A 26,145-nucleotide genomic window follows, 5' to 3' on the forward strand; every position below is an offset into this window, starting at 1 on the left:
CTTCAACATGGAACATCACCAACACGATGTCAAGATGGAACATCAACCGCACGACGTCAAGACGGAACGTCAACAACACAGCGACAAGACGGAACGTCAACAACCCAGCGTCAAAATGGAACCTCAACAACATGGCATCAAAATGGAGCGTCAACAACACGGTGTCAAAATGGAACGTCAACACGGCGACGATCTGGAACGTCAACAACATGGCATCAAAATGGAACCTCAGCAACACGGCGTTGGCTTCGCCTTCGCTCTTCCCAGCCGCGATCCGCGCTTGCTCGTGACGGAGAGGGGCGCCAGCCGCCAGCGCACAAGGTTCCTCCCGCAGCAGAGAGCTTATCACGGCAAGACGCAATACCAACTTTCCTTTTTGAAGACACTGTCTGGGGTATTGCCCGCTACCGCGTTTACCAAGTTCGTCGTTCTCGTAATGGAGTTCGGGCCGTCAAAAGCACTTGGGTAAGTGGTGACGTAGAATAGGCTTCTCGCAAGCTTCCGGCTACAGCGTGAATCTATTGCATGTCTCTAAGACGATATATCAAAAGTCGCCCCGCATTTCACAGTATCACTGGCTAACCCATACGCGTAGGCTCGAGAGCATTGGCGGCGGTCATACTTTGGTGGCCGCTCACGCTGAAGCGTTCGCCGGGACCAATCAGCAGTCTGTACTCCTCAGCCAGCATGCCCGCCTCGCGGCGCAGTCTCTTCATCCTCTATACATCGCGCTTCTCTCGTATCACATGGGCGCACCTATCAACGCTGCGAATACCGCCTGTGCTCATAGGTGGAAGCCCCCCGCCGCATCGCTGTCGCCCAACCCTTCCGATCTCTCGAATTTCCGCATCGAAGGCGACTCCGGCGATGTCATGGAAGATCACCGAATCACGTTCGTCTGGGAAGCCAACGCCGGCGGCTATACCTTGGGGACACTATCTGGAAGTCACAACATATTTCCCCCAGGCGGTAGTACCCCTAGGGAATTGACGGTAATACAGGCATCTGGACAAGAAAAAGGCCGCCCGCAGGCACCGCTAGCAGTTCTATACGATGCAAAGAGCGTAGCGTGCTACTACACTAGCCCCCAGGATCTGGACGTCGTTCGAAACAGCATCACGCTAGACTTCCAGGCCGTCAATTTCACTGATACCTTGCTCTGTACGGCTTTATCGGAGGAAGAAGCAGAGTGCCTGAATCTGCCGGATCTGCTCACTTCGTTTCCAATCCTCGACTATGAGCAGCATTTCCATCGCCTCTTGTTCAGGGAGGATTCCTTGGCGGCGATGGGCGCGGAACTCGACGGTTTCGCTCTCCCTTCTGGGCCCCATGCCGTTCCGCCGTCTGCTGACTCGGCCGTGCGGGAGCGCGTGCTAGCCTGGCAGATGGACAATGATGCACATAGTGCGCGGGCTGGCTTGTCATATTTCTCGGAAATTTGAGGGAAGACCTCTGTATGCCGCCCAAAGTTAACCATGAGGAGATAGTAAAGGCGAAGGAATGCCAAAGGCGTGGTGGAGGCGGTATTGCATTGGTTCAACGATTGGCGAAGTTCGGTTGGCTTCAGGTTGGGCCGTATTCTACCGTGCGTGGAGACCTTCAATCTCATTTTGCCCCGGTGTTAAATTAACACTACTTCATTCGCCTCAAAGCTTTCCCCATATCAGCCTTTCCGCACGATGATTTCCAAGGTCGCCGCAATCTCAACAGTCGAGGGGACTACCGCTGACGGCGCTCACCACTCCTCACCATCATTTCCTCCAAGACTGCAATCTCCTGCTTGCATGCGCAAATCGGCGACCAGGGCTCGCACTCAATATGTAGACTAAAGAGTACTTTGACCACGTTAGCCTGCAGCAGGATCTCTGTCTGCTCGAGCTGCTGCTTCAGCCCCCCGATCTCACCAGCCCTCTCAAGGCATGATCTATTCGACAAGCTCCCCAGGAGCACAAGTTCCAGATACTTCAGCCCTGTGAAGTCGCATTGCCACTGCGTATTCCGCACGGGATCAGGAATACTCGACTTCTCGGATGCGGAGAATTTGTCGCCCAGCACTTCAGCATCAAGGGCCCGCTTTGGTCGCAACAGCCATCGCCAGCCTTGAACCGGATCAAGCAGCATCTCCTCGAGCGATTCCCCGACCCCGTTCCACAGAACATAGACCTTCAGTCGCCGTATCCAAGGCGCGCAGAAGGCTTTCGGACGTGCAATTCCAGGGCCTCTGCCCCCTAGAACGACGCTGAACTTGTTCGCATTGTAGAACGTCTCCAGCGCCAGATTCGCGAGCTCTGTGTTCCGCGTGCCGACTAGTCGGCCGAGGGTGGGCCCCCACCAGTATGCGCCCTGGCCGTTGGCTCGGTGCTCGTCGACAGGGCGCGCGATGTAGGAGATGTGGTCCAGACGTAGGAAGAGATAGGATATGATTTCTAGCTTGAGCTCGGTTGGCAATCGAGACCAGGCGTGGAATGTAGTAGTCAGTAGCGACATTGCTGCGTATGGGAACGTGGGGTTGTCGAAGATATCTGTTGGTGTGTTTCTCGTTCTGCTGTTGGGAGTAGGGCGCACTGCTTGAAGCGTTTCGAGAAAGAAGTGATGTGACTTTGGAATGCGATGATTGACTCGGGAGGGTCGGGGGAGCGAGGTCGAGGGGGTGCTCCTCGGTTGTAGGCCTTGCGAATTGGTAATGTGGAGCGCGAGAAATAATTATATTGCATAGGATATGATTGTACGGATACATGCGCCGAGCACCTCCGCGGGAGCAGGGAGGGTGAAAGCAATGAATATGTAGGTCTGTGAAAGCCCCGAGGGTAAAACATAGAAGGGAATGCGAAAACCATGAGAGGCTTTCATAGCGCACCGTTCCTAGATTCATGCGCTATCATTTAACTTCGTCCGTCTGTGAATACCGTCTGGGTGGTATATAGACAGAAGAAAGCAAAATATTCCCAAAGCATGACCTCAAACTTGCTGTCCTGCGCCCGAAACCCATTCCCATTTATTTGAATAAAGCGGTCATCAACCCCCTACCCAATTAGGCACCCTTCTTCCTCATCATACCCTCCAAGGCCGCCTCGATCTCACCCTCGCAGGCGCAGAGCGGCTCCCGCACCGTGTTTCCAAGCTGATCCATTCTCCTGGGGGCCAGTCTGCACCCTGTTGATCGAATCTTGACGTCCACACTTTCAGCCTTGATCAGAACGTCCATGTTGGCTAATAATTCCTTGAGAGCATTCACGCCGTTCGATCCCATGCACACCACGATTGTATCGACCACAGCCATGTGCACGATAACCTCCAGCCGGCGCAAGTTGACGAATGGGAGCTGCCATTCAGTAGTGCGTGTGCCTCCTCGATTGTTAGGCACCTTTTCTCGAAGCAGCCATCGCCACCCATTTCTTGGGTCCAGAAAGGCCTCGACCGCAGCCGCTGCCATACAGTCGTGAGCTTCGATTCGTAGTTCTCGGATCCAGTTGGCGCGGGCGACGGGCGGATAACTCATCCACCATCGCCCGATGATCACTCTGAAACGGTTTGACTGGTAGTATGTACTCTGCGCCAGAGTAGAGAGCTCTCGATCGCCGGCCCGGATTATGGGAAGGAGCGTTGTGGACATTGTGCGAGCGTGATCTCTTTTGGTGATCAAACGCGAGGTGCTATGCCGAAGTTTGGAGGCCGAGAAGTCGAGCACGTGGGAGAGGACTTCGAGCTTTAGCTCGGTCGGAAGGCATGGCCAGGCGTGGAACGTCATCGTCGGAGGTGATGCAATGCCGGAGCGGAGAATGGCATGGTCTGGTTTCTCGTTCGTGCAAGTCATGGTTCGTGATGAAGGACTGCGGCCCGGTGTGCACGGTTGTCTTTATATGGAGGCGGGTCGAACCGAGGTAAAGTGGAGGTGAGAGTACTAGTAAGAAGAACAGCGTTGAGTTGGCCCACTCGACCGAATGTCTTAGAAAACCTGCGGGCAGCGTTGAAATTCACATTGTGGCAGGCATGGAAAAGTGAAATTTAGCTGTAAAGAACATGGGATACTTCGGATTCGAAAATCTAACACGTATAGTGGAAAGCTCATTGTGTAATCACTAGCTTCAGATTCACGTATAGGTGATGTATGGAGAACCCCAATGCATGGATCGTCAAAATCCCCCCGTACCCAACGAGTATGCTCACAATGAGAAATCGACTCTCAAAACCTTGCCTCTCGAGTCCTCATATTCCATACACGAACAACATAGTCAGAATATCCTCTCATTTCAAGGACGCATTACCCTTTCCCCACACAACCCGCTCACGGCTCCGCCCAACGCCGCCTCAAAAACACTCATGAACCTCCACACATCCGAAAAAGTATTATACAGCGGCGCCGGCGCCACACGAATAATCCCTGGTTTCCGCTTGTCGCAGATGACACCGTTCTGCTCCAGCGCCGTACTCACGTGCTCTAAAAGCCCTTCCTGAAGCAGCACACTAAGCTGTGCACCGCGCCACCTCGGATCGCGAGGCGTGATAATGCGGAACGGTGCCTTCCCATTCGTAATATTCCGCTGCGAGATCCCAGACAGCAGGTGTTCGGCATACGCAGTCAAGAGCATGCTCCTGTCGCGCAGCTGGGCCATGGAGGTCTTGTTGAAGACGCTCAGCGAGGCGGAGAGACAGGTCAGGTCGACAATGGACGGGTTCGAGCACTGGAAGCCCTGGGCGCCTGGCGTAGGGCGGAAATTGTTGTTCATGAGGAAGCGCGACGACTTGTCGTGGCCGTACCAGCCCTTGAGGCCTATGTAGCGCTCATTGTTGCCGTGCTTTGCGTGCACGAAGGCCCCTGCTACGGCGCCCGCTCCAGAGTTCATGTACTTGTACGTGCACCAGCATGCGAAGTCGACGTCCCAGTCGTGCAGCTTGAGCTCGACGTTGCCCGCGGCGTGTGCCAGGTCCCAGCCAATGGTGATGTTGTGCTTGTGTGCGTGCGCGGTGATGGTGGGGATGTCAAGGAGTTGGCCGCTGTAGTATTGGATTCCCGGGAGGAGGATCAGAGCGAGCTCCCCGGCGTTTTGGGAGATGCGGTTGAGAACATTGTCGGTTGTGATGAGATAGTCTTCATCTGGCTGTACGAGGAGCATGGACTCCTTGGGGTCCAGGCCATGCCACTCGATTTGCGATTCGATGGCATAGTAGTCACTGGGAAAAGGTCGCCACTCGCACATAATCTTGTTCTTCTTTGCCGTGGGTTTGTAGAATGCGGCCATCATTAGGTGAAGGTTGATCGTTAATGTGTTCATGGCGACGATCTCTGAGGGGCAAGCGCCGACGATGTCGGACATTTTTCTCGAGCAGTCGGCGGCCATATCCTGGTAAGGTGTGATTGGTGAGTCTGCGAGTTGTGCGAAATGGGCGTTTACGGCGATGGATCCCCAGGTCTTCAGGTAGGCATTTAGGTATTCGCCCACCGCCTTGGGTTGGAGACCTAACGAATTGCCGCAGAAGTAGATGATCTCGTCATTCGGGCTCGAAGCTGGAGCTGCAGTCTTCTCATCGTCGACAAGTGTTTTCCGCTTAAGCTGGGCCTTTGTGGGGACGACGAAATCTTCCCGGAATGTCTTCAATATCTCATTGCTGCCGTCAAGAGACTGTGAAAAATCAAAAGAATCGGCATTGGCAGGCCAGTCCGGTTTCTTGCCTTTGCGCAGCTGGCCGACAGCACTTTTTGCGTCCATGTTGATGCGGCGCAAAAGATAATGATGTCGAAGACTCGAACGTTAAAGTCGAAGAAGTCGTAAAGTCGATGTAAGCCGTGTAGAGTTCAGGAATATCGTACGACATAAGAAGGGAATATATATTCCGCATTCCTTCTCAATTCTCTAGTCGCAGTTCGTGAGTTGCATCCGACGACCATGGGTCCGATCGCCAAGTTTCTACTTCCGCTTCCTGTCAGCTTCCGACAAGCATCCGACGAAGTTCCGTTCCGTCATCGCGATCTATTGCAAGGCCGCCAACAATCCACGCGGCCAAGATTTCGCAATGGTGTGATGCTTGCAAAGAATAGCAGAGTGGAGCCTGTGCGATAAAACCGATATCAAGCGCCGTAAAGTAGGGATGCACTCTCTAGCAAACCTTTTACTGAGCTACAATCGTTCACAACACCCGAAATGAGCCCCCATAAGAGCAACTTCATCCCATCTATTGCATCCCTTCCGGAGTATGGCATCTCGAAGAACGGGTTTCTGCCTGCGGAACCGCCGTTGACTAGGCTACCGAACGACTACTACGAGCCATGGGAGCGCATAATACAACAACTGCCAGCTCTTATCGAGACGCGGCAGATAAGGCGACAGGTGGATGAGCTAGCCGTCCTCGACACCTCGCGTTTGAGCAGCGAGGCGGAATGGCAACGAGCCTACTCACTGCTAGCTCTCATTGCCCAAGGTTACATCTGGCAAGGCCCAGAACCGTCACAGGTGAGCAGATGATTCAAAAATATTTGTCCGTGAGGCCTTGATTGCTCATCCATCATGTAGCGGCTACCCCCTGCCATCACCAACCCACTTCTTCGGGCAGCAGAACATCTCGAAGTCTATCCTGTCGCAACATACGCGGCGTTAAATCTGTGGAATTGGAGGCTGCTTGAGGATGGTGCAGATCTCACACAGCCAGACCGGCTCGAAGCACTCCACACAGCAACCGGAACTGATGACGAGTCGTGGTTTTTGGTCATCTCGAACGCCATGGAAGCGAGAGCAGGACCGTTGATCCAAACGATGCTGGAGGCCATGGAGGCGGTAGAAATCGAAGACGCAAAAACGATCATCCGCAGCTTGAAGTACTCCACACAAAGTATGCGGGACATTGGTCGGCTTCTGGAGCGGATGGATGAGCGATGCAATCCGCAGGTATTCTATCACACCATTCGGCCACTCTTGGCCGGCAGCATGAACATGGAAGCCGCAGGGCTGCCAAACGGCGTTTTCTACGGCGACGGCGAAGGAAAGGGCTCCTGGAGACAGTACCGTGGCGGAAGCAACGGGCAAAGCTCCCTACTTCAGTTCTTCGACGCTGTGCTCTCGGTCAAGCATGCCCGGTGCGGAGGCTTCCACACAGAAATGCGCCGCTACATGCCAGGCCCACATGCCAAGTTTTTGAACGACATCGAAGCTTGTGCGAATATTCGCGGGTACGTCGACAGCCACCAAGACGAGATCGACCTAGTCGCAGCTTTCAATGAAGCAGTCGCGGCACTCAGCGGTTTCCGCGATAAACACATCTCTCTAGTGGCGCGGTACATTATCATTCCAAGCCGGATGGGCACGCTAGCGAATGGCGCGAGTCGCAAGGACCTTGCTTCGGTGTCAACCAAAACGGCCTCCGAGAAGCTGCAGACGCAGGAACTGGTTGGAACCGGAGGCACTAAATTCATTCCATTCCTCCGAACATCAAGAGATGAGACGAGCGAGGCGACCGTCGCTGGCCAGCCGTGAGACCTTGGGGGTACGTAATCAGAGGAGACCACCGCTTGTTTGATGGTCGTACATGGGAAAGAGTGGAATATCGGCGATGGAGGCGCCGTCAAGGGTATGAGTGCCTGGTTGTAGGAAGTCCTGGAGCGCTTGGTCGTTCTCGTTGAGCCAAGGCAGTGCAAAGAAATCTGCATCATAGATGGTCCAGTCAGATGGAGCAGTGGCAGATGAGCCATCTTGTTGCGGAGCAGAAGCCACAGGTGGGTGATGATTGATGGAATGGTTACGACCACTGCGATGTTCGCGGGCTCGAACGTTCGGGCCGGACGGTAGAAGACCAAATAGTTGTGAAGACGCTTGCCTCCGTTGCGAACGCAAATTCTGCTCTCTCTTTTTGACGTGTGTTGTCGTAGTTTTCAGTAATGACTGAAGGATTAGTGAGTATTGGCGAGCGTGTGGGTCTACCTTGCCAAAGTAGTCCAAACAGAGGATCGATGCTTCACAGTCCTGTTCGAAAGCGAGCCCTGACCGGCCTAAGACACCGACTGCTAAAACGAGAGAGGTAGTAAAGAGCCAGGACCTGTCACAATTAGCTTCTCTCGTGCTCTTGGGAGACCGTGGTGCGCCTTACACGATGAGCGGCATTCTATAAGGCATGCTGCCTGCTCGGATCACGGCCTGTAGCGTCTCTACAAATGACGCAGCAGCATCTAGAGCGGCTTCAGCGTACTTGCGCTTTTCCTCATGCTCAACATGCGTTCCTCCACCTTTCAACGAGGCGCCCATGTGTTCATACAGCTCGTAGATGAGGAAGGGTCTCGTTAGTAGCATGATTCCGTAGAAGTAAGAGCACAGTGTGGAACAAGCCCCAACAACATCTGCTTGCGATGAGCTACCGAGGCTCGACCCGGAAGTGGCATCAGATAGCGGCCGCAGCCAATTTGATGCCCAGCTTTTGAGCTGATGAGAGACGTAGCTTGCGATTCGCAGTGAGATGCGCTTGCGCGAATAGACTTCGACCACAACGCGTTCGATGATCATGAAGATCTGGACGCTCGCGTCGAGAATGTGGGTCGTCATATCGTCTCTCATCTCCGTGAGGCTGTACTTTACCGTGCAGTCTACATCTGACGTCGACGGTGGACGCCCCAGCAAGTTGCTGATGAGCATGTCCACGACACGTAGACTCTTCCAGATACGGTCCCTCATAATTTTGATCGATTCGCCAAAGGAAGCATTCACTTCCGTTCGATGGATACCTATCGCATAGGCAGTTCGAGCAGCTAAGGCTGGGAGATAGTCAGAAACAAGCACCGACATGTTCCGTGCGAGCTTACAGAAGTACAAGTATGCGCCATTTGGCTGAAATGCTCGAAGCATGAAGACGGAAACGAGTGCAAAGCCTTGTACCGTAGACACATTCATGCTGCTGCACATGTGATTCAGGAGTAGATCTCTTGCGTGCCTGAACCACGCATCGGCCTTGGATTCATGGCTTTCTTGTGCGCCAATGGCAAGCACGAGAAAGAAAACAGCAGAAGCGGCATCGTTCGAGTGCAATGCAAGACCGCTAGCCCACATCTTCATCTCCTTCAACAGTTCATCATGCTCGAATAGATCGACAAGGCCACTGGTGGCTACCAAATACGCCTGCCCAAGAGACTGGACTTGATGGAGTGCTACCGAGACAGATTGCGGACGGTCCACCGATGCTGGGCGGGCAACTTCGATCATTGAGTCTCGAGACGCCTGCGCAGGGAATGCGTCCGAATCGACTTCAGATGCGATAAGATGTCTTACGGTCTGCAGAAATGAGAGTGGAGCGCAATCACCAATGAAGATGACTTTTCCCTGGGCGTCGCGTAGAATGCGGCCTTCCAGGGGCACGACGGTATCCTCCTGGTGGTCATCCCTGCTGACGGGTGGGGAGAGCGAAGCTCCGATCTCAGCGACGCCGTCGTGACTTCTTGGTCGATGTGACGTGCCCTCACTGTTGGCCCTGTCCCGTGAAGGCCGTTGCGCCGGGTCTCCAGTTCGTTGTTCGGCACTGTTCATCGGAGTACTTCCCACGGACCGGACGTGCCCACGTATTTTCGGAGCGGTGAATGTGCACGTCTCTGCGTGATGCTTCCGCCGGCAATAAGCGCACGGCTTGTCGCCGTCGCACTTGACCTTCCGCCGCTTGCACAGATCGCATGCTGCTGTGACACGCTCAATTCGACGTCGCTTTCCGGGAGGACCTGCAGGGCTGGATTCCATTCCAATGACGATAAGGAATTCCTGGAGTGTGGGTGTCGGGTGCTCGCTCTGAATGGGTTTTCGACGTCGGCGGCTTGATGATTCTACAGACGTAATGAGAATCTTGGAGGTGCGGATAGTTTCGACTTCCGACGGATGTCAATTGGAGGAGGCGAATTATGTTCCGATGAAAAATGACTTCCGTCGGATGAGTCAGCCAAGTTTATTCGCCGAGGTCCGACAGCTTCCATTTCGTCATCCGTTCTCAACCCGCTCATTGCCGCTGTATTTTCCCCTTAAGATAAGTAGATAATACCTTCTCTAAGCTACGGCAAGGCTCGGTCAAGATTGATGTGCCAATATGTTCCCGGATACGGTTACTGGATCACGTGACCTCAGGTCATATATGTAGCCATATTTTCCGTATTCTCAATCGATCAACTCATGTATCTAACGGACTAAGTTCTCGCCTTGAAAGGCGACCTTCTAAACAGCAAAAACGCCGTCCCATACACCGCGGCCCCAAACATCAACAACCCCGCATACGTGCCAAATCCCTTCAAATACTTCGGCGCATCTTCCGACGGAAAGAGATAGCTGCCATAAATCTGAGCCAGGTTACCCATACCATTCACGATAGCAAGGCTGATAGCGCGCGTCTCTGGCTGCAGAGGGCCCATCGACACCGACGCAAAGGATAGCGCGAGCGGATTTGCGGTCCAGATTGCGGAGTTGATGAAGCAGAGGAAGACGTAGCGGGGGATGTAGGCGTAGATACCGGCGGAGAGCGCGCAGAAGAGGGAGCCGAGGACGAGGACGATGAGGGCGAGAAGAGGGCGGTAGCTGGGAATGCGGTCGGCGAGGATGCAGGTCGGGACTGCGATGGCGAAGGCTACGACGTAGAGAGGTACGGTCATGTACCTGGCACTTGTTAGCATCTGATAACAGTGTGTGCGGAGAAGTGTCATGGAGCTTACTGTGCGTCGGCCCCGGCATATCCAAGTCCTTTGACCAACGTCGGATTGAAGTAGCTCAAGCTGTAGCACCCAATGATTGTCATGTACCCAGCGCAGAGCAGCCATAAACGCCAATTCGAGATAGCGTGAACAAAGGCGTTCCAATGAGACACCTCTGCTATCTCTCCGTGCTCCCCGGAGCTCGTGATGCCGTCGGCCTGCAAGCGAGCGATGGCAATCTCGCGTTGGCGCGGAGTGAGGCGCTTCGACGTGGCGGGATAGTCGAGCAAGAAGAAAGGAGCAATCAATGCGATACCAACAGTCGCCACGCCTTCGACAATGAATAGCCTGCCGCAGTCAGCCTTTAACTACTGATATCGCGGGAGCAAAGTACGAACCACTGCCAACCCCTGATGCCATGTGCTCCATCTAAGCGTGCAACAAGCGCACCGGCGATGATCCCACCAAACGCACCAGACAGGATGCCTGCAGAAAGAAAGGTCATGAAACGCTTCGACTGCTCTTTCCGACGATACCAGGTGGAAATAATGAATAGAATAGCGGGACTGAAGCCCGCTTCCATGACGCCTAGCAAGAACCGCATGCCGAGCATCTGAGCAGGTGTCTTGACAAGTGCCATGAGCGCAGCTACTATACCCCACAGGATCATGAGGGCCGGAATGTAGAGCGAGGGCCGGGTTCGGGAAAGAATCATGCTGCTCTGCGTCAGAATTGAAGAGCGTAATCGAAGTTGCTACTTCAACATACTTTGACGGGACTTCCGCAATCACATATCCGATTTGAAACACCACAATGGCGAGGAAGTATTGGTTCGAGTCGAAGCCGACGTCCACATCCATGCCGGCGACTTTTGCGTTGCCGATGTTCGTGCGGTCCTGCCTCAGCGGTCAGCTGGCTGATCATAAGACATCGAACCGGAATGGCTCGTTCTGAAGTGATTTCACTGAGGACGCGGTGGTAGCACTTCGCGCTGGCTGGCCTAGTAGGATGTAGTACGTACCATATACGAGAAGCAATAAAGCACCCAAATCGTCGGCATGAGGAAGAGGTCAATCTTCCTCACCAGCTTCTTCTCCTCCTCCGTATTCTCGACGAAACCAAGATCGACATCCCTTTTCGTCTCCATGGTGGCAACATGGTCGACTGTCTTGACCCAATTCTTATCCTCGGGATGCGCAGCCATGATGGGAGACAGGTGAAGAGTTGTCGGGCCTGAAGGCCGTCAGAAGGTTGAAGGAGTTGAAAAAGGGATACGATGTCAGCTGCGTCTCGTCGATCTCCTCTTATACTTCCCATGCGGCTGGTATCATGCTACTCCCAGCTAAGACCGTCGCTCTTAGCTTGCTGTTGGTGGACGCGCCACTGGCCAGGCTTCGCGTGCTTGTGGGCCTTCCCCGTGGGGCTTTCCCCGCATATTGTTCGGGCGAGATTTTCCAAGACCGGGTATTGCGGCGTGCTGCTGCGCAACGGTCGCTTTTCTCTGCGGGTTGCGATCGGCGGTTCGGAGAGGTGTTGGTGTCCCCGAAGCGTACCATGTAGCGTGGAGGCTAGCGAGTCGTAAGGGCGATAAGTGCGGGGATGACTGACTCGCCTAGACGCCGAAATTATATCCCGAGGGTGTATGTTGAAATGATTGCTGAGACATGGAGTGAGGCTCAGCTTTTAATAGCTACTTGATATGAGCGTAGAAGGTGAGGGGTGGATGCTGAATTGCGCTGACTTCTATATCAAGTCTATTCTATCGCCACGGCGTACACGAAATTGATGGACGTATGCTCTGTCTCAACCGTCTATACTTCGTGTTCAATGTCTGCTACGCGAGGCACTCTGTGTAGACGAAGGCCGCAGAATTTGGCGACCAATTCGATCTGCCACATGTCAGAATGCGTCAAGCCAAAGAGACCTCTAGCATCTTACACATTGTTGTATCGTCTCGACGTCCTCCTTGCTCACTCCAATTCTCCTTGTGCCACGAAGATGCCAGCCAGTCTCGCGGGGAAGATTCTGTATCATTATGCCGCCTAGTACGACGAGCTCCGTTTCGACGTCGTCGAGGATGCGATGGTCGGAGAGGTAGAGACCATAGCTGATGTTCTTGCTGACCCAGTCTAGACCTGTTCTGAGTTTCCGGATGACTTGATAGGGAATGCAATCTTACCGAAGTCCTTCTGCGAAGAAAGCGCATTGTCTATGCTTGCCTGGTTGTGCTTGTACAGCTGGTCTTGCCATTGGAAGCCGCGCTGTCGGTTCGCCTCATCGCACTGCCATCCCTCTCTGTCCACTTGTCAGCCAACATCTGCCCATTCCGCACTTTACCCCCTATGTTGCCCACCTTGAGAACGAGTAGTCTTTGTCCTGCGGCGCGGTGATGGCATCAATGTCGAAGATAGCCTCAAGCGGTTTACAGACCCCGGCGATACACACGAGCTTAAACAGTGTCTCCCGGATTCGTCGCATAAGCGCCTGTCGCTGTTCCGGCGTCTGATACTCGGGTCGCTTGATGAGTTCTTTGTACAAAAGGGGCGCGAAACCGGGCTGGCCGCCAGCAACTATCGTCGCGAACTGAGAAATCATTAGATGCTTGCGTCCAGTTTGGAAAGCGGAGTTTGACCTACTGTAAGAACATACCACTTATCCTTTCCTACCGTCTTCGCCGGGAACTTCTCCTCTATGGCCTTGAAGAGCGCAAGGGCCTCTTCATCGGTCGGGTCTCTTGGGATGTCGTTCGCCGCCATCGTGTCGCTTTGCTGTCTGTCTCGTGCTCTTTGTTGTTACTGTATAAGACGACATGATGCCTTGGAAGGATGTTGAGAGGTTTTCGGAAGTCGGTTTCCACGCGTGGGAAGGGGCCAATGAGCGATGTACCCTCGGAACAGTTCCGTGAGCTCGGCCGAAGTGTGAGCGAAGCGGGGTAAAAGAACCCCACCTCCACCCTTCGGAGAGCAGCCTCTCTCCCCGACGCTTGCTTACCGACGGTATTCTTTCGGCGGGGATGTGTGCAAGTCCCAGTGCTTGGTAACGGAGAGACCTGGAGATTGGGTAGGGAGAATCTGAACCGAGTCTGTGGATCCCCATGGTCAATATTTTCCCAGTCGCCCGGCCGCCTTTCAAGTTTGCACACTTCCCCATCTTTTCCATCTGCGTATTGCAAATCGCGAATATGGACCTCTGAAGAAAGATACCAATCACAATGGCCTCACCCTTCCAACGCGCCGACGGCGGCCCCAAGACCGTCATCGTCACCGGCGGCGCCGGCGGCATCGGCGCACAAACAATCCGCACATTCCACTCCAAAGGCTGCAACGTCGTAATCGCCGACCTTCCCCATTCTCAAAATGCAGCTGAATCCCTAATATCCTCCCTTTCGGAGCCCGGTCGATCGATGTACTACCCCACAAACATCGTCGACTGGGAGAACATGAGGGCTTTGTTCCGCGAGACGAAGAAAAGATTCGGGCAGGTCGATATCGTGATTGCGAACGCGGGTATGATGGAGAGCAAAGGGTTCTTCGAGTTTGAGGAGGAAGAGAGCGGCGAGCTGAAGGAGCCTATGGAGGCGTATAGGGTGCTGGACGTTAATTTGAAGGGCACTATGAACAGTGAGGAACAACTCACGCAGTCGGAAGGCTGGCTCATGCTAAATAGAAGCAGCTCTGCGGTTAGCAATGCACGCTATGAAGTCAAATTCTCCAGATACAGACGGCTCACGCGGCTTCGTGATCCTCATCGCATCAACGTCGGGCTACTTTGGCGGGACTGGCGTTGTATCCTACATTGCTACCAAGCATGGCGTCGTCGGTCTCGCTCGTGCATCGCAGCGTGTAGCGAACCAGCTTGGTGTGCGGGTAAACGTGGTCGCTCCCTTCTTCACCCCAACATATATCACTGGGGGATACTCTGAAGAATGGACGAAGAGGGGTCTGCCGGCGAACACCGTGGAGGATGTGGCAAATACCATCGTAGCCACAAGCTCTGACCCAGAGAGAAAAGGCCACAGTGTTATGGTAAGCAAGTTAGGGCAATACGCTGGGACGACAATGCTAATGCAAGATAGGTTGCTGGGCAGTTTGTTAGAGAGATCGAAACCGCACGGGCGGCGCTAACGACACAGTGGCTGGGTGAAGACATTGCAGACGTCATGGCAAAAGGCGGAAAGTTCTTTGACGATATGGGCGGGTATACGTTGCCTAAACCGCGCATGTAGCTTTGGGATTGGAAGTGTAAACATGCAGCAATTGATAAAGATGGTTTTGGATTGAAGTAGAAGCGTGATACTTATATCATATCCCAGGGTCATTGTGGGGCAGTACCCTCCTAGGGAAGTAATGGTCGAGCGGTCTGGAAGACGCGAGGGGAGTCGTGTGGGCCCGATGTCAGCGCCTACGATAGGATGGATATGATGGAGGCTCGTTATGACTTCTAGATCGAGCGAGAGCTTAGTGCGACTGAATTCGCTTGGTGCAAAGCGCTTTCCGAGAAAGGGGGTCTTGCTCCAGCAAATGTAGGGAGGCTAGCACGCCCTCGCCCCGGCCTCCAGTCGTACTCCAATAAAGACATTCATGTCTCAGTGATCGTAGAGTTCGATCTGCGTTGAATGGAAAGTTTCTCGAACACGATTGACTCCATGGGGTCGACCAGCCCATCCCGCGAAAACGAGTCTCGTCGCCTATATCGCACCACCAGCACTTTGGTGTAGGTGACCACGGTGGGCATATCCCGCATTTCGTCCGGGGCCTTCTTCTGGGTCGGGGCGTCTCTGGCTTTGTCCATATAGCCATGGAAACCGCAGATTCCGACCTCGCCGTGCTGCAGGTTCGGGAATCCTAGCTCGCCTGCACTGAACCGGGGGAGAAAGCGCCAATCCCACGCTCTGTCCGTGAGGTGGAGATGGAGGCGGCGAATATGGCGATTGTAATGCCCGGGCGGGTATTTGATTGATTGGTTATGTTGCTGAACATGACGACAGTGTTGCTGTTGCATGAGATTTGTGTTGCGATGCCAATGAGCTCGGGACAGCCAAGAAGAAGGGTGAGGGGTGCGAACAAAGGGGTGGCCTTGGGGCGTCAGGCGCATAGTTGGTGTGCTCGTCGGGCTATGAGATTTCGATGAGGATTTGGACCTTAAGCTTGTCAGGAAGGGGTTGCCAGCTCATTGCAATACAAGTCGCGCAGCGCTTGTGCAGGGCGTAATTGTGGGTGCGTAAGCACCTGGATCTGGCCGATGCGATGCCCTAATACGGACAATTAACCGACTTTTTCGATCTATAGTGTGCAGAAATCTGTAGAAATTGTAGCAGCTCTAAATTTCTCTACATAAGAAAGAGTCTTTTATTTTTAAAAGAAACTATATTTACTTATAAAGTTCTTTTTAATATTTACCACACAATAGATAACTCCGAAAACTCCAGGAGGTGTGCGCACTGCCTACAAGCCTTCTGCAACTGCTGCAGCCAACACGCGGAAACGCCTTGTTATTACCTGCGATTGCGCAGATATTACTCAGATTTGTATGCGGCGGCCATACATAGTCGCGCAACCTCTGCGCGGGGCGTAGTTGGGGGTGGGCACCGATGCACATTCTCCCCAAGTCGTCTTCGCTAAGCTTGGACTTTCTCTTCAATACGACGGTTAAATTTCCATTTTTCTTTCTTACTGCATCAGGAGTGTACAGTGCGTGCGTCAGTTTTCGCAGAGTTAGCGCGTGCTAACAACCACTTGAGCAGCCATTACAGGCGGCCGGCAAAGCGCAACGCCCTTCACCGGCCCTCAGCCTTTCGCAATATGCAATGCAGATATAAGCCAGAGATCTATGTAGCCAGGGACTCGGGTGGCGGACCCTGCCGCCCGAGGCTTATCGTACGCATACGCCTGTGCTGTGCCGCCCATATGCATCACGGCTCGGAGCGTCTTCGGTACTAACTTATAAACAGCGTAGCGCCCCCTGTCTCACAAATGGTCCTCCAGGGCTTCGCTTTACCTCTCATTCCGCCCGCGCCAAAATGTTTGGCACAATATCGTTTACTAAAAACGGCCAATTCAAGATTTCTAAGGATCACTTTTTTTCTCAAGACGAGAATGACCGTCCGACACGACGCTTCGCATGTCGCACATGTCGGCTCTTCAAGGTGAGATATACCCTGCAGAACCATACTTTCCTCAAATAATTTTGGATCACTGCTTAACAAACTGCAGGTCAAATGCAGTGGAGACCCCGCCGCATGCGCTCGCTGTAGCAGTCTCGACATTGACTGTGTTTATGACCAACCAACGGAAACTCACTCTCAGCGCGCTTCCACTGACCAGTCGCCGAGCAACAGCAACTCTGCGGCAATGGGATCGAGCTGGAGTGTCAATAGCCCTACTCGTAGGCCGTCGAGCGCCCAAGGCTCGGGACATCGCAACACTGAAGAAATTCTCGTGCCACACCCAGTACCACATGAACAAACCGAGGCGACAAATTATCCTCTTGCCGAGTTTACTTTGGATAGCCCGATTTTTCAAAACATGCACCAAACGCCTCCAAGCAAGCAACAAACCGCGGCCGCAACGCCGGAGATGGAATTTTCTCCGTCCGGACATGATATCGCTAGCCTGCACCCCCTTTTCGATGCATCGAACCTTTCAGATCTCAGCACGTCGCAGTGGTCGCTCCTAATCCATGAATCTGGCTTGACACCATCATGTAAGTATATCCTCCTCCAAATCACATCCGAAGCCTCGTGTACTAATCCCAATTCAAGCTCAAACTCAAAACGATTCTAGTTGGCCGCATTTGGCTGCCCGAAAGAACACCCTCAAAGACGAGGGGATCATAAACGGCCAATTATCGCTTCTGTCATCACACCCTACCTCTGGCGGTTGTAGCTGCTCGAGCCGGCTCTCGACTGCTCTTTTCACCCTAAACGGCAAGCTACGGCGGTTCGGCTACGATGAGGACGGCTCCACAAACTTGCGATTCCAAGAAGCCATGCAGAGCATCCTCACGGTTCCTGCACAGATGAAAGGACTGGTGGATGAGATCGGGTGCTGCGCATTCCGTTGCTTTGAGAAAAGCGAAAGTCGAGTGCTGCTGGTCATGATCGTGGAGCAACTTGTGGACTTGTGCTCCACCTTAGTAGTCCAGATAGACCTCGAGTTCAAGGAGCCAAACGAAGGTACGGCGGTGGCAGTGCACGTAGGCGGATACGTGGTGGATAGCCAATGGGAGCGGCAGATGATTCTCTTTCTTCTCGTCAGCGAGCGGTTGAAGGCTCTTACCAGATCTGCCGCTTCCTGCCGAGATAGGTTAGCCATGATGCCCGAGGCGGCTGATAGCCTAGCTCGATTACGCTCGGCAATTCACAGCCTTGAAGTGCTCAGACTGAAGTTAGACAAACGGTCAAAGACGGGCAGGGATTCGACTCCCACGTGAGATTCCGGAAACTAGGTGGAGAGCTGTAGACGAGATGTAGAAGCGGTGCACAAATGCACGATACTTTGAGCATCTTTCTTAACAGAAACATGCGCTGGGCAGTAAGAGTTCAAAAAATTTCCAAATGGAGTGAAGCGCCGTTGTTATTACCCCTCCAACCTTGGAAAATGAGGGCGCGGGTAATCTTGTTTCCAAAACGGGACTCACTCCGAGAGCGGTTTAGTCCGTGCCCACACAGTAGAAGGTGTCAACCTTGCCAGTCATAAGCCGGTCGCAAATCATCGCAATTTTGATTCAGGTCATCGAATTTCTCGCTAAGCGTCTTTTCCATCCAAACACCTTTCATCATCCGCTACACGGCAAGCACAATGAGCTCCTCTATCGATGGAACTGACGACCATGTCTTTGTCCGGCATTCGCCGATCTTCCGGTTGGCGGTCACTGGGGTATGGTATCCCCTGAATGCATACATTTCGTTTGGATTTTCTTGAAATTGACCATTCGATGCAGGCATTGATGATCTTGCTTTCGAAGACCGTCTACAACCTCCTCTTTCACCCACTCGCAGATTTCCCCGGTCCCTTTTTGGGCCGTGCGTCGCTGGTAAGTCCACTCTCTATCTTGGATTGCCTATTTGTGATACTTATATGGCTATTTAAACTGTAGTTTTGGCGATTTCAGCATACTGCAGGTGGCAAAATCCACATTGCAATCGAGGAATTGCATCGACAGTATGGTAAGCATGTCCATAGTGCGACCGACTGACATGCACTAACACCAAAAGGACCCATTGTCCGCATCTCACCAAATGAACTCTCCTTTGCATCCGTTGAGTCCTGGCGCGTCATCTACGGACATGCTTCTCCAGGCAAAGAAGTCATGCGCAAGAGCCCATTCTATGACATCTACGGCTCTGGCTTTAGACATTCCTGTATTGGTAGCGAGAGGGATCCGAAGAAGCATGGAAACATGCGGCGGATGCTGTCTGCAGCGTTCTCGCAGCGGGCTTTACTTGAACAGGAGGCAATAGTTGCCAGTACGATTGACAGATTTGTGGAAGTACTTGGAGAGCAAATGAAGAGCGGAACCGAAGCGTTGAACATGACGAAATGGTACGAGATGGTCAGCTTCGATATCCTTGGGGAGATGGCCTTCGGAGAATCTTTCCACAGTATTGAAACTGGTATGTCTTGCGATTCGTGCTCGCGCTTTGGCGTGTTGGTTTGACACATCTGACCACTGACTCCGCTCTAGGTCAACCCCACTTCTGGTCGGACCTGATACTGGAGCATTTATATTTCATCACTTTGATCGACAATCTGAGCCGTCTTCCTTTCGCGGCGACAATCTTTAGGACGCTCTTCCCTTCCACACTCATTGCTAAGAATCGAAATTCCGAGTTCAGCAGAAAGCAGGTCGAAAGGTAGGTTCTCCAAGCGATAGCTCTTACGTGGAAACCAATGCTGACAAAGAGCTTCATGCAGGCGTCTGAATTCCCAAAGCTTGCGGAAAGACTTTCTCACTCACCTTGTCCAGAAGGTGCGCGACGGCGAAGTGCAGCGGGAGGAGATGACAGCACATGTTTCAACACTAGCGTATGTATTTGGAGCTTCCTCTTCCAGTTTTTGATTGCGACGGCCTCCAAAGAAATCAGAATTCTCGACAGCGTAAATTCACTGCTAACTTACTGACGCAGCATCGCTGGCGGCGAAACCGTCTCGACTTTTCTTGCTGGTACCACCTTCTTCCTGCTCAAGAAGCCATCCGCTATGGAGAAACTCAGCTCCGAGATTAGAAATGCATTTCCGTCTTACGAGGCAATTAACGCGCAGAAGGCGCAGCAGCTACCGTATCTGCAAGCCGTAATCCACGAAGGACTCCGAATGTACCCCCCTGGTTCGCAAGGCTTTCCACGAGTCTCAACAGGGTTTGAACTGCATTCAAGATACATCCCCCCTGGAGTAGGTAGCCTTATCTGGAATAAGCTTTGCTGTTTGGAAAAGTTCACCACTAACGCGAGCAAAAGGCCGAAGTGTACACGAGTGCATGGGCCGTGACTCATGACCCAGAGTACTGGGACAGCCCAATGGAGTTTGTCCCCGAACGATGGCTTGAGAGTAAGAGCCAAGACATGCGAGAAGCAAGTCAGCCATTCTCACTGGGGCCGAGAGGCTGTCTTGGTCGAAAGTAAGCTCCTGTAAATTGGTGGCTTTTCTACCCAGCCAAAAGGCTGATCAGACGCAGTTTCGCATACATGGAAATGTTCCTACTACTGGCTAAAATGCTATGGAAATATGATCTCGAACTGGTAAACAAGAACATGGATTGGTTGAAAGAAGGGAAGGTGTATGTGATGTGGTGGAAGCCTAAGCTTATGGTTCGGTTTCATCCACGTAATGACGTATGAGAAGTCATGCAAGCCATCATAACTATGCAGCCTTTTCTCTTCTCTTCAATTTGAGCTGGAAATGCTGTAACGGCGCTAGCGTCACTTTTCCTGAGCTCTTCCAGCTTAGATCCCGCCTTGCTTGCTCGACATCGGTTCCCTCTGCGAAGCACACCTCGTACTCATGAAGCAGTGCAGCAAAGAAAGCCATAAATTCAGCTTGCGCAAATTTGCGACCCAGACACACCCGCGCGCCATCAGAGAAAGTGAGTAGCGTTCCACGCATTTGACGGGTTTTGTCGGCCGCGACGGTGGCAGCTTTTCGCGACTTCGTGGTGCCACTTGCATCTTTATCAAGAGCGTGATTGCTCTTTTTCGATGGCACCGCATAAACCTCGCTCCATCTTTCAGGCCGCAGCTCAGTAGGGTTTTCCCAATACTTTTCGTTGTAGTGAACACCGGGGGCGGACAGGTAGACGCGACATCCTGCAGGCAGGATATGTGATGTATTCTCAATGAGTACCTCCTGACTCTGGTGGCACAACTTGGTAATCAGGGTAACACCGGGGTATAAACGAAAGGTCTCGTACTGTCATGTTCTTTAGTGACTTCAGCGGAGATGTGACTTTGAAGTGACTAACCATGAATCCGTACAGATATTGCAGCTCAGAAAAGTCGTCCTGATATGACAAATGTTTCCGTCCTTGCGCAACGGCTCGTGACCATACACTTGCAATACTTTCGCTCAATCTCTGTCGTAGATCGGGCTCCAATGCCAACACAATCAGACCATAGGCAATGGAATTGGCAGTGGTCTCGTATCCTAGAATCATGTGGTCAGCGCCTGTAAAAAACCTCAGATAGAGAGCTACTCACCAGCCAATAAGTAGATGAACAAATTGCCCATAACCTCATCCTCTGTGAAAGCATGTTTTCTGACCGACTTATCTCTTTCTGCGGCGTGCCGCTTCTCCTCCTCCTGACCGGCCTCGTACGATGATTCAACCACCATATTTAGTAAATTCCGGCGCGCTCCTTTTGTTTCTTCCCCCAAGCCGTCCTCTATTTTCTTCTTCTCGGCACGAATCATTTGTCGAAGATACTTATCGAGCTGCGAATGGGCGAGTTCAGCCTTTGCGTACGGCGAAATCCTCAGCAGCCAGGCGGGAAATACCAGAATTGCCAGCATAAAAGTTGTCGTGTCGCTAATAGCTCGTAAGAAGCTAATCTTGTAGCCGGTCGGAATGTCTTTTGCCTGCTCCGTCACTGATTCGAGCTTTCTACCAAACCCGGCAAGTGAGATAACAGCCAGAGTAAGTGCATTCACATCTTCGCGTATGTCTTTTGGAGACCCTTTCGCCCATTCTCTCAGAAGAGCTCGTGTTTGACGCATTGTCTCATCCCACACAAGATTGTTGATTCCGTTGCCGTCTGAGAACGCCGGCGCTGTGATACGTACGTGGAAGCGGTATTCAGCACCTTCGGCGGTCGCTACGTTGGGTCCATACGGCTCGAGGATCTCTGTTCAAATTAATATTAGCCTTCTGAAGATCATGATAAGTAGATGACTTACTGTACTTGTCCCGAGGTTTGGTGAAATCGTAACGTCGGTTCATCACGTCCCACGCTAGAGCCGCATCTGCACTGTAGCATATCATACCCTCAGGGGACACGCAAATAAATGTGTCTCCATACTCCTCGTGGGCGAATCGTTTGTCTTCCCAGGACCAGTCTTTGATCATAAATCGACACCATCTGGGCCATCCCTTACCCGCATCCAAGTGAGTCGAGTAGAGCGCGCGAAGGAAAGGGGTTACAAGTTGCGCGAGTACTTGCGTTTCGAGAAGAGGTGTAACGACAACTCGAAGACCAGTTGCTCGTGCTTTCGCAATGTTTCGCGACAGCCGTAGTCCTTGCACAAGTAAAAATGCACCCGTTGCCACCAAAAGAAGGGACATGGCGGATGGAGTGTACATAGTTGACATGAATGCCACGTGACGGTTCCGAGCGAGCTCAACGTGCAAGCATGATACTAGAGTATAATCGTATTTGTGCGTGGTGGTGATGCAGATGCAGGAAGTTTCGGAGTACCGGAATTAAATATCTCAATGGGGCAGGCTCAATTGGGAAGGGGATAATACGGCAGCGCGGCTTGCAGAATCGAAAGTTCAAGTAAGTACGAATGATTATACGCTGGATTCCTTTGATTAGTGTCTCGTCTCATCCACCATGACTAGTTTGTATCTTCAGCTCGCTGACATTCCTTCATTGGAAGGAAAAATCGTGCTTCTAACTGGTCAGTTCAAATACCAATGATAACAACCTGAGACTAACTCATTTTGAAATAGGTGGCGCTTCTGGAATTGGTCTTGCAGCGGCCCAAGTCTTCGCCAGTAAGGGTGCCGAAGTTCACGTGCTCGACGTCGTGCCCATCGATGAGAGTTTCGACATCTACGAAATCCCAAGTCAAACGACCGAGCCACCAGAGAAATTGCCGGAGACTCCCCGAGGAAGAATCCATTTCCAAGAATGCGACATCGCAGATTGGAAAGCTATAAGGGATGTCTTCCTGTCGCTTGATCATATCGACATTGCAGTGGCCAATGCAGGCGTTTCTCAAGACCCAGATTATTTTACGGACGAGTTGGACGATGACGGGCAGCTACTGGAACCAGGGCATAGGGTTATCGATGTCAACTTTCGATCCGTGGTGAATTTCACTAAGCTGGCTCTACGCCAGTTCAAGAAGCAGACCCCGGGAAGCAGCCTTGTCATCACCGCAAGCGCCACTGCTTACGCACCAGAGCAAAGCCTGCCCGTGTATAGTGCAACAAAACACGCCGTGAGTAGACACGCCTCTGTTGGGGTTGTCTCAGGAAAGCACATCTGATCTTACTGCAGATTGTTGGTCTGATAAGAGGGTTGCGTCCCATGGCAGAGCAATACGGAACAACGATAAACGGAGTAGCACCCGCAGCTACTATCTCGAAGTTATTGCCACCAAACCTTGCTGCGCCTATCAGAGCTGCCGGGGCCCCCATCAGCAGTGCATTTCATGTTGGTTTGGCGATAGCATATTCTGCTACAGCGCAACAGAAGCGTGTCGTGGAACTCTACGGGAGAGACGACGCGAAGAAGGCAGCCTCGCCTGGTCGCTGGAACGGCAGGGTAATCATGACGCTTGGGGATCGTTGGACCGAGTTGGAAGAGCCACTTGCCTCTATGCGGCCGCAGTGGTTCGGCCAATACAACGCTGATATGACCGTGTTCCAGCAAAGGTTGACCGATATGCGTTCCTTGTAGAGTATTCGTTTGAAATCAATAAATTGCATTCGTTTGGAATTTTTCCGAGCTTCTTCAAGGAGTTCTTCCAAATTCGGTTGGGAATTTTTCGGGGAACTTCAAGGAATTCTTCTAAATGGGGAGCAACCCCTTCCGTGCTAGCGCGAAAATCGGGTCAGCAATCTCGGCGCAGCACATTTCCTCGCGAGCGCCATGCAGCTAGACTTCTTACCAACGCTTCTTCTGACAGACCAGTTTCGCGACCTTTCGAGCCTCAAATTCCTCTTCGAGACCGGATCAAGCACAATGTCATCCAACGACGCGAAACCACAACCTCAGCCCAAGGGCCAGGAGGATCCAGCGACATCAGTAATGGATGTCGCAGGAGACCTTCCATCGGGCTCGAGGTTTATCGTTTTGTTGATTGCTTTGATGGTCAGCATATTCTTGGTGGCAATTGACATGGTCCGTCTCGTGAACCGTTCCGTGGCGGCCTAGTGCGCTTCTAATGACCGCAGACAATCGTCGCTACTGCTATACCACGTATCACGCAGGAATTCAATAGCCTAGAAGACATTGGCTGGTACGGCTCATCATTCTTTCTTACCATTTCTAGCTTTGCGCAACTCTGGGGTAAGGCATATACATATTTCCCGCTCAAGTGGGTCATAATCACTGCCATTGTTCTCTTTGAGATTGGCAGTTTGATTTGCGGTATGAATCCCTCAAAAACTCCGTTCCCTATGACTTCGGCTGATTAAAGTTCCCCGAAGCTGTCGCTCAAGATAGCCCAACTTTGATACTGGGGCGGGCAATTTGTGGTGCGGGTGGTGCAGGTATCACAAATGGCTGCTACACCATTATCGCCTTCATCGCAAAGCCGGAGAGTCGTCCTGCATATACTGGGATTCTTGGTGCAGTATATGGGATGGCCAGCGTCGTTGGCCCTTTAATTGGCGGTGCCTTTACCACTGATATTACGTGGCGATGGTGGTATGTGCATCCAAGTTCACTTCTCACGCAACACCCTCGCTTACACTCCCTCTTCAAAGCTTTTACATAAATCTTCCCATTGGAGGATTCTCGCTAGTCGTCCTGGGTCTTTTCTTCCGAACCCCTACTGCAGCTGCACCAAAACCTGCCTCACTTCGAGAGAAGGTGCTGCACATGGACCCGCTTGGGGTGATACTCGTCACTTGCTCGCTTATTTGTTTCCTGTTGTACCTTCAATGGGGAGGTATCACCAAGCCCTGGAGCTCGTCAGAGGTGATTGGTTGCATTGTTGGATCCGTTGTCATCCTTGCCGCGTTCGTTGGTACCCAGTGGTTCTTGGGCGAGAGGGCAATGATGGTTCCTCGGCTTCTCTTGACCCACGAGACCATCCCCCTTGCCCTGTATAACTTTTTGTAAGTCTTTGTTCTTCTGGTGTAGGTAGCTAGAGCATCCTGCTAACTGTGTTAGCCTCGCCGGTTCTTACTTCATTTTCGTTTACTATTTGCCAATCTATTTTCAATCCATTGGTGGGCTTTCAGCTGCGGCAAGTGCGGTGAGGAACTTGTCGCTTATCGTTGGTTCATGTGAGCAAGATTCTAGAACGCAGCCGCAGTCAGATTCATCATCGCTAACATAACTTAGCCTTCTTCGGAATCGTTTCGGGCGTCTCGTTGACCATGTTCGGGTACTTCCACTGGTTTCTGTGGATAGGCTCCGCCCTCTGTGCTATCGGAGGAGGCCTTCTTTACACACTTGGCTTGCAACTCGATACAGCCAAGTACGTGTGCTACCAATTGATATCCGGCATTGGCGCAGGCCTGTGCTTGCAGGTTCCCGTCATTGTCGCGCAAGCTACTACCCGTCCAGAAGACATAGCCACGCGCACAGCCATATTACTCTGTAATTCACCCTGGAAGTCCACATCACAAGATTACTGACTACTGGTAGTTTTCCAAACACTCGGCGGGACGGTGTTCATATCCGTGGCTCAGAATATATTTACCAATCGACTGATTCGCTATTGGGCCGATATCAACGTCAGTTCCAATGTCCAAGAGATTTTGTCTGTAGGAGCAGATGACTTAAGAGCTCATTTCTCGAATTATGAACTCATTGAGGTCTTGAATGCATATATGGTGGGCTTGAGGGCTGCGTGGATCTTAGGCATTGCGTGCGCGGGTGCTGCGTTCGTTGCGAGTTTCGGATCAAAGTATCGCAATATAATGGCTCCTCGTGTACCAGCCTTGGATTCCGAGCAGAGTTCAGAGAGTCAAACAAACGATGGAGAAGACAAAAAGATTTAGAGTTCAGTAAATCAATTGTCCAAGCTTTTGGGCTTATCAGGCCACTTCTGAGAGTATCCTTTGAATAACTACAAAATCCTCGATAATCCCTTCCTGGAACAATCTCCGGG

The 26,145-nt window shown here is 52.3% G+C and overlaps 15 protein-coding genes across 15 annotated transcripts; 7 read left to right on the forward strand and 8 right to left on the reverse strand.

Moving 5' to 3' along the window:
* Window positions 1–7: 7 nt before the first annotated feature.
* On the forward strand, window positions 8–1,442 carry BU26DRAFT_505431 (uncharacterized protein; the record flags this gene model as incomplete). Its single annotated transcript, XM_033826854.1, has 2 exons — window positions 8–465; window positions 596–1,442. 2 exons carry the CDS (start codon window positions 8–10, stop codon window positions 1,440–1,442), a joined length of 1,305 nt encoding a protein of 434 aa, XP_033684397.1.
* Window positions 1,443–1,719: 277 nt separating this feature from the next.
* On the reverse strand, window positions 1,720–2,487 carry BU26DRAFT_551133 (uncharacterized protein; the record flags this gene model as incomplete). The annotated part of the gene is made up of 1 exon (XM_033832085.1): window positions 1,720–2,487. The coding sequence occupies one exon, from the start codon at window positions 2,485–2,487 to the stop codon at window positions 1,720–1,722; it is 768 nt and encodes a 255-aa protein (XP_033684398.1).
* A 544-nt stretch (window positions 2,488–3,031) lies between these two features.
* On the reverse strand, window positions 3,032–3,814 carry BU26DRAFT_595250 (uncharacterized protein; the record flags this gene model as incomplete). The annotated part of the gene is made up of 1 exon (XM_033834932.1): window positions 3,032–3,814. The coding sequence occupies one exon, from the start codon at window positions 3,812–3,814 to the stop codon at window positions 3,032–3,034; it is 783 nt and encodes a 260-aa protein (XP_033684399.1).
* A 313-nt stretch (window positions 3,815–4,127) lies between these two features.
* Window positions 4,128–5,771, reverse strand: BU26DRAFT_484789 (kynureninase). The gene has a single exon (XM_033825860.1). It carries the CDS (start codon window positions 5,706–5,708, stop codon window positions 4,251–4,253), a length of 1,458 nt encoding a protein of 485 aa, XP_033684400.1. The 5' UTR covers window positions 5,709–5,771; the 3' UTR covers window positions 4,128–4,250.
* A 240-nt stretch (window positions 5,772–6,011) lies between these two features.
* On the forward strand, window positions 6,012–7,733 carry BU26DRAFT_605234 (Indoleamine 2,3-dioxygenase). The gene is made up of 2 exons (XM_033835577.1): window positions 6,012–6,449; window positions 6,510–7,733. Exons 1-2 carry the CDS (start codon window positions 6,141–6,143, stop codon window positions 7,464–7,466), a joined length of 1,266 nt encoding a protein of 421 aa, XP_033684401.1. The 5' UTR covers window positions 6,012–6,140; the 3' UTR covers window positions 7,467–7,733.
* BU26DRAFT_426877 (uncharacterized protein) lies at window positions 7,485–9,704 on the reverse strand (the record flags this gene model as incomplete). The annotated part of the gene is made up of 3 exons (XM_033823703.1): window positions 7,485–8,025; window positions 8,077–8,734; window positions 8,783–9,704. The coding sequence occupies 3 exons, from the start codon at window positions 9,702–9,704 to the stop codon at window positions 7,485–7,487; spliced, it is 2,121 nt and encodes a 706-aa protein (XP_033684402.1).
* Window positions 9,705–10,141: 437 nt separating this feature from the next.
* Window positions 10,142–11,786, reverse strand: BU26DRAFT_484798 (MFS general substrate transporter; the record flags this gene model as incomplete). The annotated part of the gene is made up of 5 exons (XM_033825861.1): window positions 10,142–10,604; window positions 10,661–10,987; window positions 11,038–11,355; window positions 11,408–11,535; window positions 11,661–11,786. 5 exons carry the CDS (start codon window positions 11,784–11,786, stop codon window positions 10,142–10,144), a joined length of 1,362 nt encoding a protein of 453 aa, XP_033684403.1.
* Window positions 11,787–12,565: 779 nt separating this feature from the next.
* On the reverse strand, window positions 12,566–13,395 carry BU26DRAFT_531240 (uncharacterized protein; the record flags this gene model as incomplete). The annotated part of the gene is made up of 4 exons (XM_033831012.1): window positions 12,566–12,768; window positions 12,819–12,934; window positions 12,993–13,222; window positions 13,276–13,395. 4 exons carry the CDS (start codon window positions 13,393–13,395, stop codon window positions 12,566–12,568), a joined length of 669 nt encoding a protein of 222 aa, XP_033684404.1.
* A 224-nt stretch (window positions 13,396–13,619) lies between these two features.
* On the forward strand, window positions 13,620–15,201 carry BU26DRAFT_519485 (NAD(P)-binding protein). Its single transcript, XM_033829063.1, has 3 exons — window positions 13,620–14,259; window positions 14,312–14,664; window positions 14,715–15,201. The coding sequence occupies exons 1-3, from the start codon at window positions 13,851–13,853 to the stop codon at window positions 14,862–14,864; spliced, it is 912 nt and encodes a 303-aa protein (XP_033684405.1). The 5' UTR covers window positions 13,620–13,850; the 3' UTR covers window positions 14,865–15,201.
* BU26DRAFT_519486 (uncharacterized protein) lies at window positions 14,912–15,800 on the reverse strand. Its single transcript, XM_033829064.1, has one exon. It carries the CDS (start codon window positions 15,731–15,733, stop codon window positions 15,218–15,220), a length of 516 nt encoding a protein of 171 aa, XP_033684406.1. The 5' UTR covers window positions 15,734–15,800; the 3' UTR covers window positions 14,912–15,217.
* Window positions 15,801–16,625: 825 nt separating this feature from the next.
* Window positions 16,626–18,104, forward strand: BU26DRAFT_318076 (uncharacterized protein). Its single transcript, XM_033822001.1, has 3 exons — window positions 16,626–16,784; window positions 16,852–17,341; window positions 17,400–18,104. Exons 1-3 carry the CDS (start codon window positions 16,659–16,661, stop codon window positions 18,068–18,070), a joined length of 1,287 nt encoding a protein of 428 aa, XP_033684407.1. The 5' UTR covers window positions 16,626–16,658; the 3' UTR covers window positions 18,071–18,104.
* Window positions 18,105–18,409: 305 nt separating this feature from the next.
* On the forward strand, window positions 18,410–20,477 carry BU26DRAFT_484804 (cytochrome P450; the record flags this gene model as incomplete). Its single annotated transcript, XM_033825862.1, has 9 exons — window positions 18,410–18,516; window positions 18,581–18,673; window positions 18,737–18,806; window positions 18,855–19,253; window positions 19,325–19,493; window positions 19,555–19,665; window positions 19,767–20,031; window positions 20,097–20,257; window positions 20,315–20,477. The coding sequence occupies exons 1-9, from the start codon at window positions 18,439–18,441 to the stop codon at window positions 20,475–20,477; spliced, it is 1,509 nt and encodes a 502-aa protein (XP_033684408.1). The 5' UTR covers window positions 18,410–18,438.
* Window positions 20,478–20,499: 22 nt separating this feature from the next.
* BU26DRAFT_484807 (putative cytochrome P450 oxidoreductase) lies at window positions 20,500–22,469 on the reverse strand (the record flags this gene model as incomplete). The annotated part of the gene is made up of 5 exons (XM_033825863.1): window positions 22,030–22,469; window positions 21,333–21,977; window positions 21,098–21,279; window positions 20,851–21,045; window positions 20,500–20,784 (listed from the first exon to the last, which is right to left on the reverse strand). Exons 1-5 carry the CDS (start codon window positions 22,439–22,441, stop codon window positions 20,500–20,502), a joined length of 1,719 nt encoding a protein of 572 aa, XP_033684409.1. The 5' UTR covers window positions 22,442–22,469.
* Window positions 22,470–22,685: 216 nt separating this feature from the next.
* On the forward strand, window positions 22,686–23,759 carry BU26DRAFT_605242 (short chain dehydrogenase reductase; the record flags this gene model as incomplete). Its single annotated transcript, XM_033835578.1, has 3 exons — window positions 22,686–22,752; window positions 22,805–23,298; window positions 23,358–23,759. 3 exons carry the CDS (start codon window positions 22,686–22,688, stop codon window positions 23,757–23,759), a joined length of 963 nt encoding a protein of 320 aa, XP_033684410.1.
* A 237-nt stretch (window positions 23,760–23,996) lies between these two features.
* Window positions 23,997–26,075, forward strand: BU26DRAFT_519488 (MFS general substrate transporter). Its single transcript, XM_033829065.1, has 7 exons — window positions 23,997–24,203; window positions 24,257–24,452; window positions 24,512–24,731; window positions 24,791–25,144; window positions 25,200–25,315; window positions 25,374–25,631; window positions 25,680–26,075. The coding sequence occupies exons 1-7, from the start codon at window positions 24,045–24,047 to the stop codon at window positions 26,033–26,035; spliced, it is 1,659 nt and encodes a 552-aa protein (XP_033684411.1). The 5' UTR covers window positions 23,997–24,044; the 3' UTR covers window positions 26,036–26,075.
* Window positions 26,076–26,145: the final 70 nt, after the last annotated feature.

The sequence above is a fragment of the Trematosphaeria pertusa genome, assembly GCF_010094035.1.
Source record: "Trematosphaeria pertusa strain CBS 122368 unplaced genomic scaffold BU26scaffold_7, whole genome shotgun sequence".
Classification (NCBI taxonomy): Eukaryota; Fungi; Ascomycota; class Dothideomycetes; order Pleosporales; family Trematosphaeriaceae; genus Trematosphaeria; species Trematosphaeria pertusa.

Excerpts from the sequence above, each read along its gene's own strand:
- BU26DRAFT_484789 (XM_033825860.1), bottom strand. The coding sequence starts at position 5,708 with ATGGACGCAAAAAGTGCTGTCGGCCAGCTGCGCAAAGGCAAGAAACCG.
- BU26DRAFT_605234 (XM_033835577.1), top strand. The coding sequence starts at position 6,141 with ATGAGCCCCCATAAGAGCAACTTCATCCCATCTATTGCATCCCTTCCG. Across the intron at positions 6,450-6,509 it reads AAGGCCCAGAACCGTCACAG|CGGCTACCCCCTGCCATCAC; the intron begins GTGAGCAGATGA and ends TCCATCATGTAG.
- BU26DRAFT_519485 (XM_033829063.1), top strand. The coding sequence starts at position 13,851 with ATGGCCTCACCCTTCCAACGCGCCGACGGCGGCCCCAAGACCGTCATC. Across the intron at positions 14,260-14,311 it reads TTTGAAGGGCACTATGAACA|CTCTGCGGTTAGCAATGCAC; the intron begins GTGAGGAACAAC and ends AAATAGAAGCAG. Across the intron at positions 14,665-14,714 it reads GAAAAGGCCACAGTGTTATG|GTTGCTGGGCAGTTTGTTAG; the intron begins GTAAGCAAGTTA and ends AATGCAAGATAG.
- BU26DRAFT_519486 (XM_033829064.1), bottom strand. The coding sequence starts at position 15,733 with ATGCGCCTGACGCCCCAAGGCCACCCCTTTGTTCGCACCCCTCACCCT.
- BU26DRAFT_318076 (XM_033822001.1), top strand. The coding sequence starts at position 16,659 with ATGTTTGGCACAATATCGTTTACTAAAAACGGCCAATTCAAGATTTCT. Across the intron at positions 16,785-16,851 it reads GCACATGTCGGCTCTTCAAG|GTCAAATGCAGTGGAGACCC; the intron begins GTGAGATATACC and ends AACAAACTGCAG. Across the intron at positions 17,342-17,399 it reads ATCTGGCTTGACACCATCAT|CTCAAACTCAAAACGATTCT; the intron begins GTAAGTATATCC and ends TCCCAATTCAAG.
- BU26DRAFT_519488 (XM_033829065.1), top strand. The coding sequence starts at position 24,045 with ATGTCATCCAACGACGCGAAACCACAACCTCAGCCCAAGGGCCAGGAG. Across the intron at positions 24,732-24,790 it reads GATATTACGTGGCGATGGTG|CTTTTACATAAATCTTCCCA; the intron begins GTATGTGCATCC and ends CCCTCTTCAAAG. Across the intron at positions 25,316-25,373 it reads GTCGCTTATCGTTGGTTCAT|CCTTCTTCGGAATCGTTTCG; the intron begins GTGAGCAAGATT and ends AACATAACTTAG.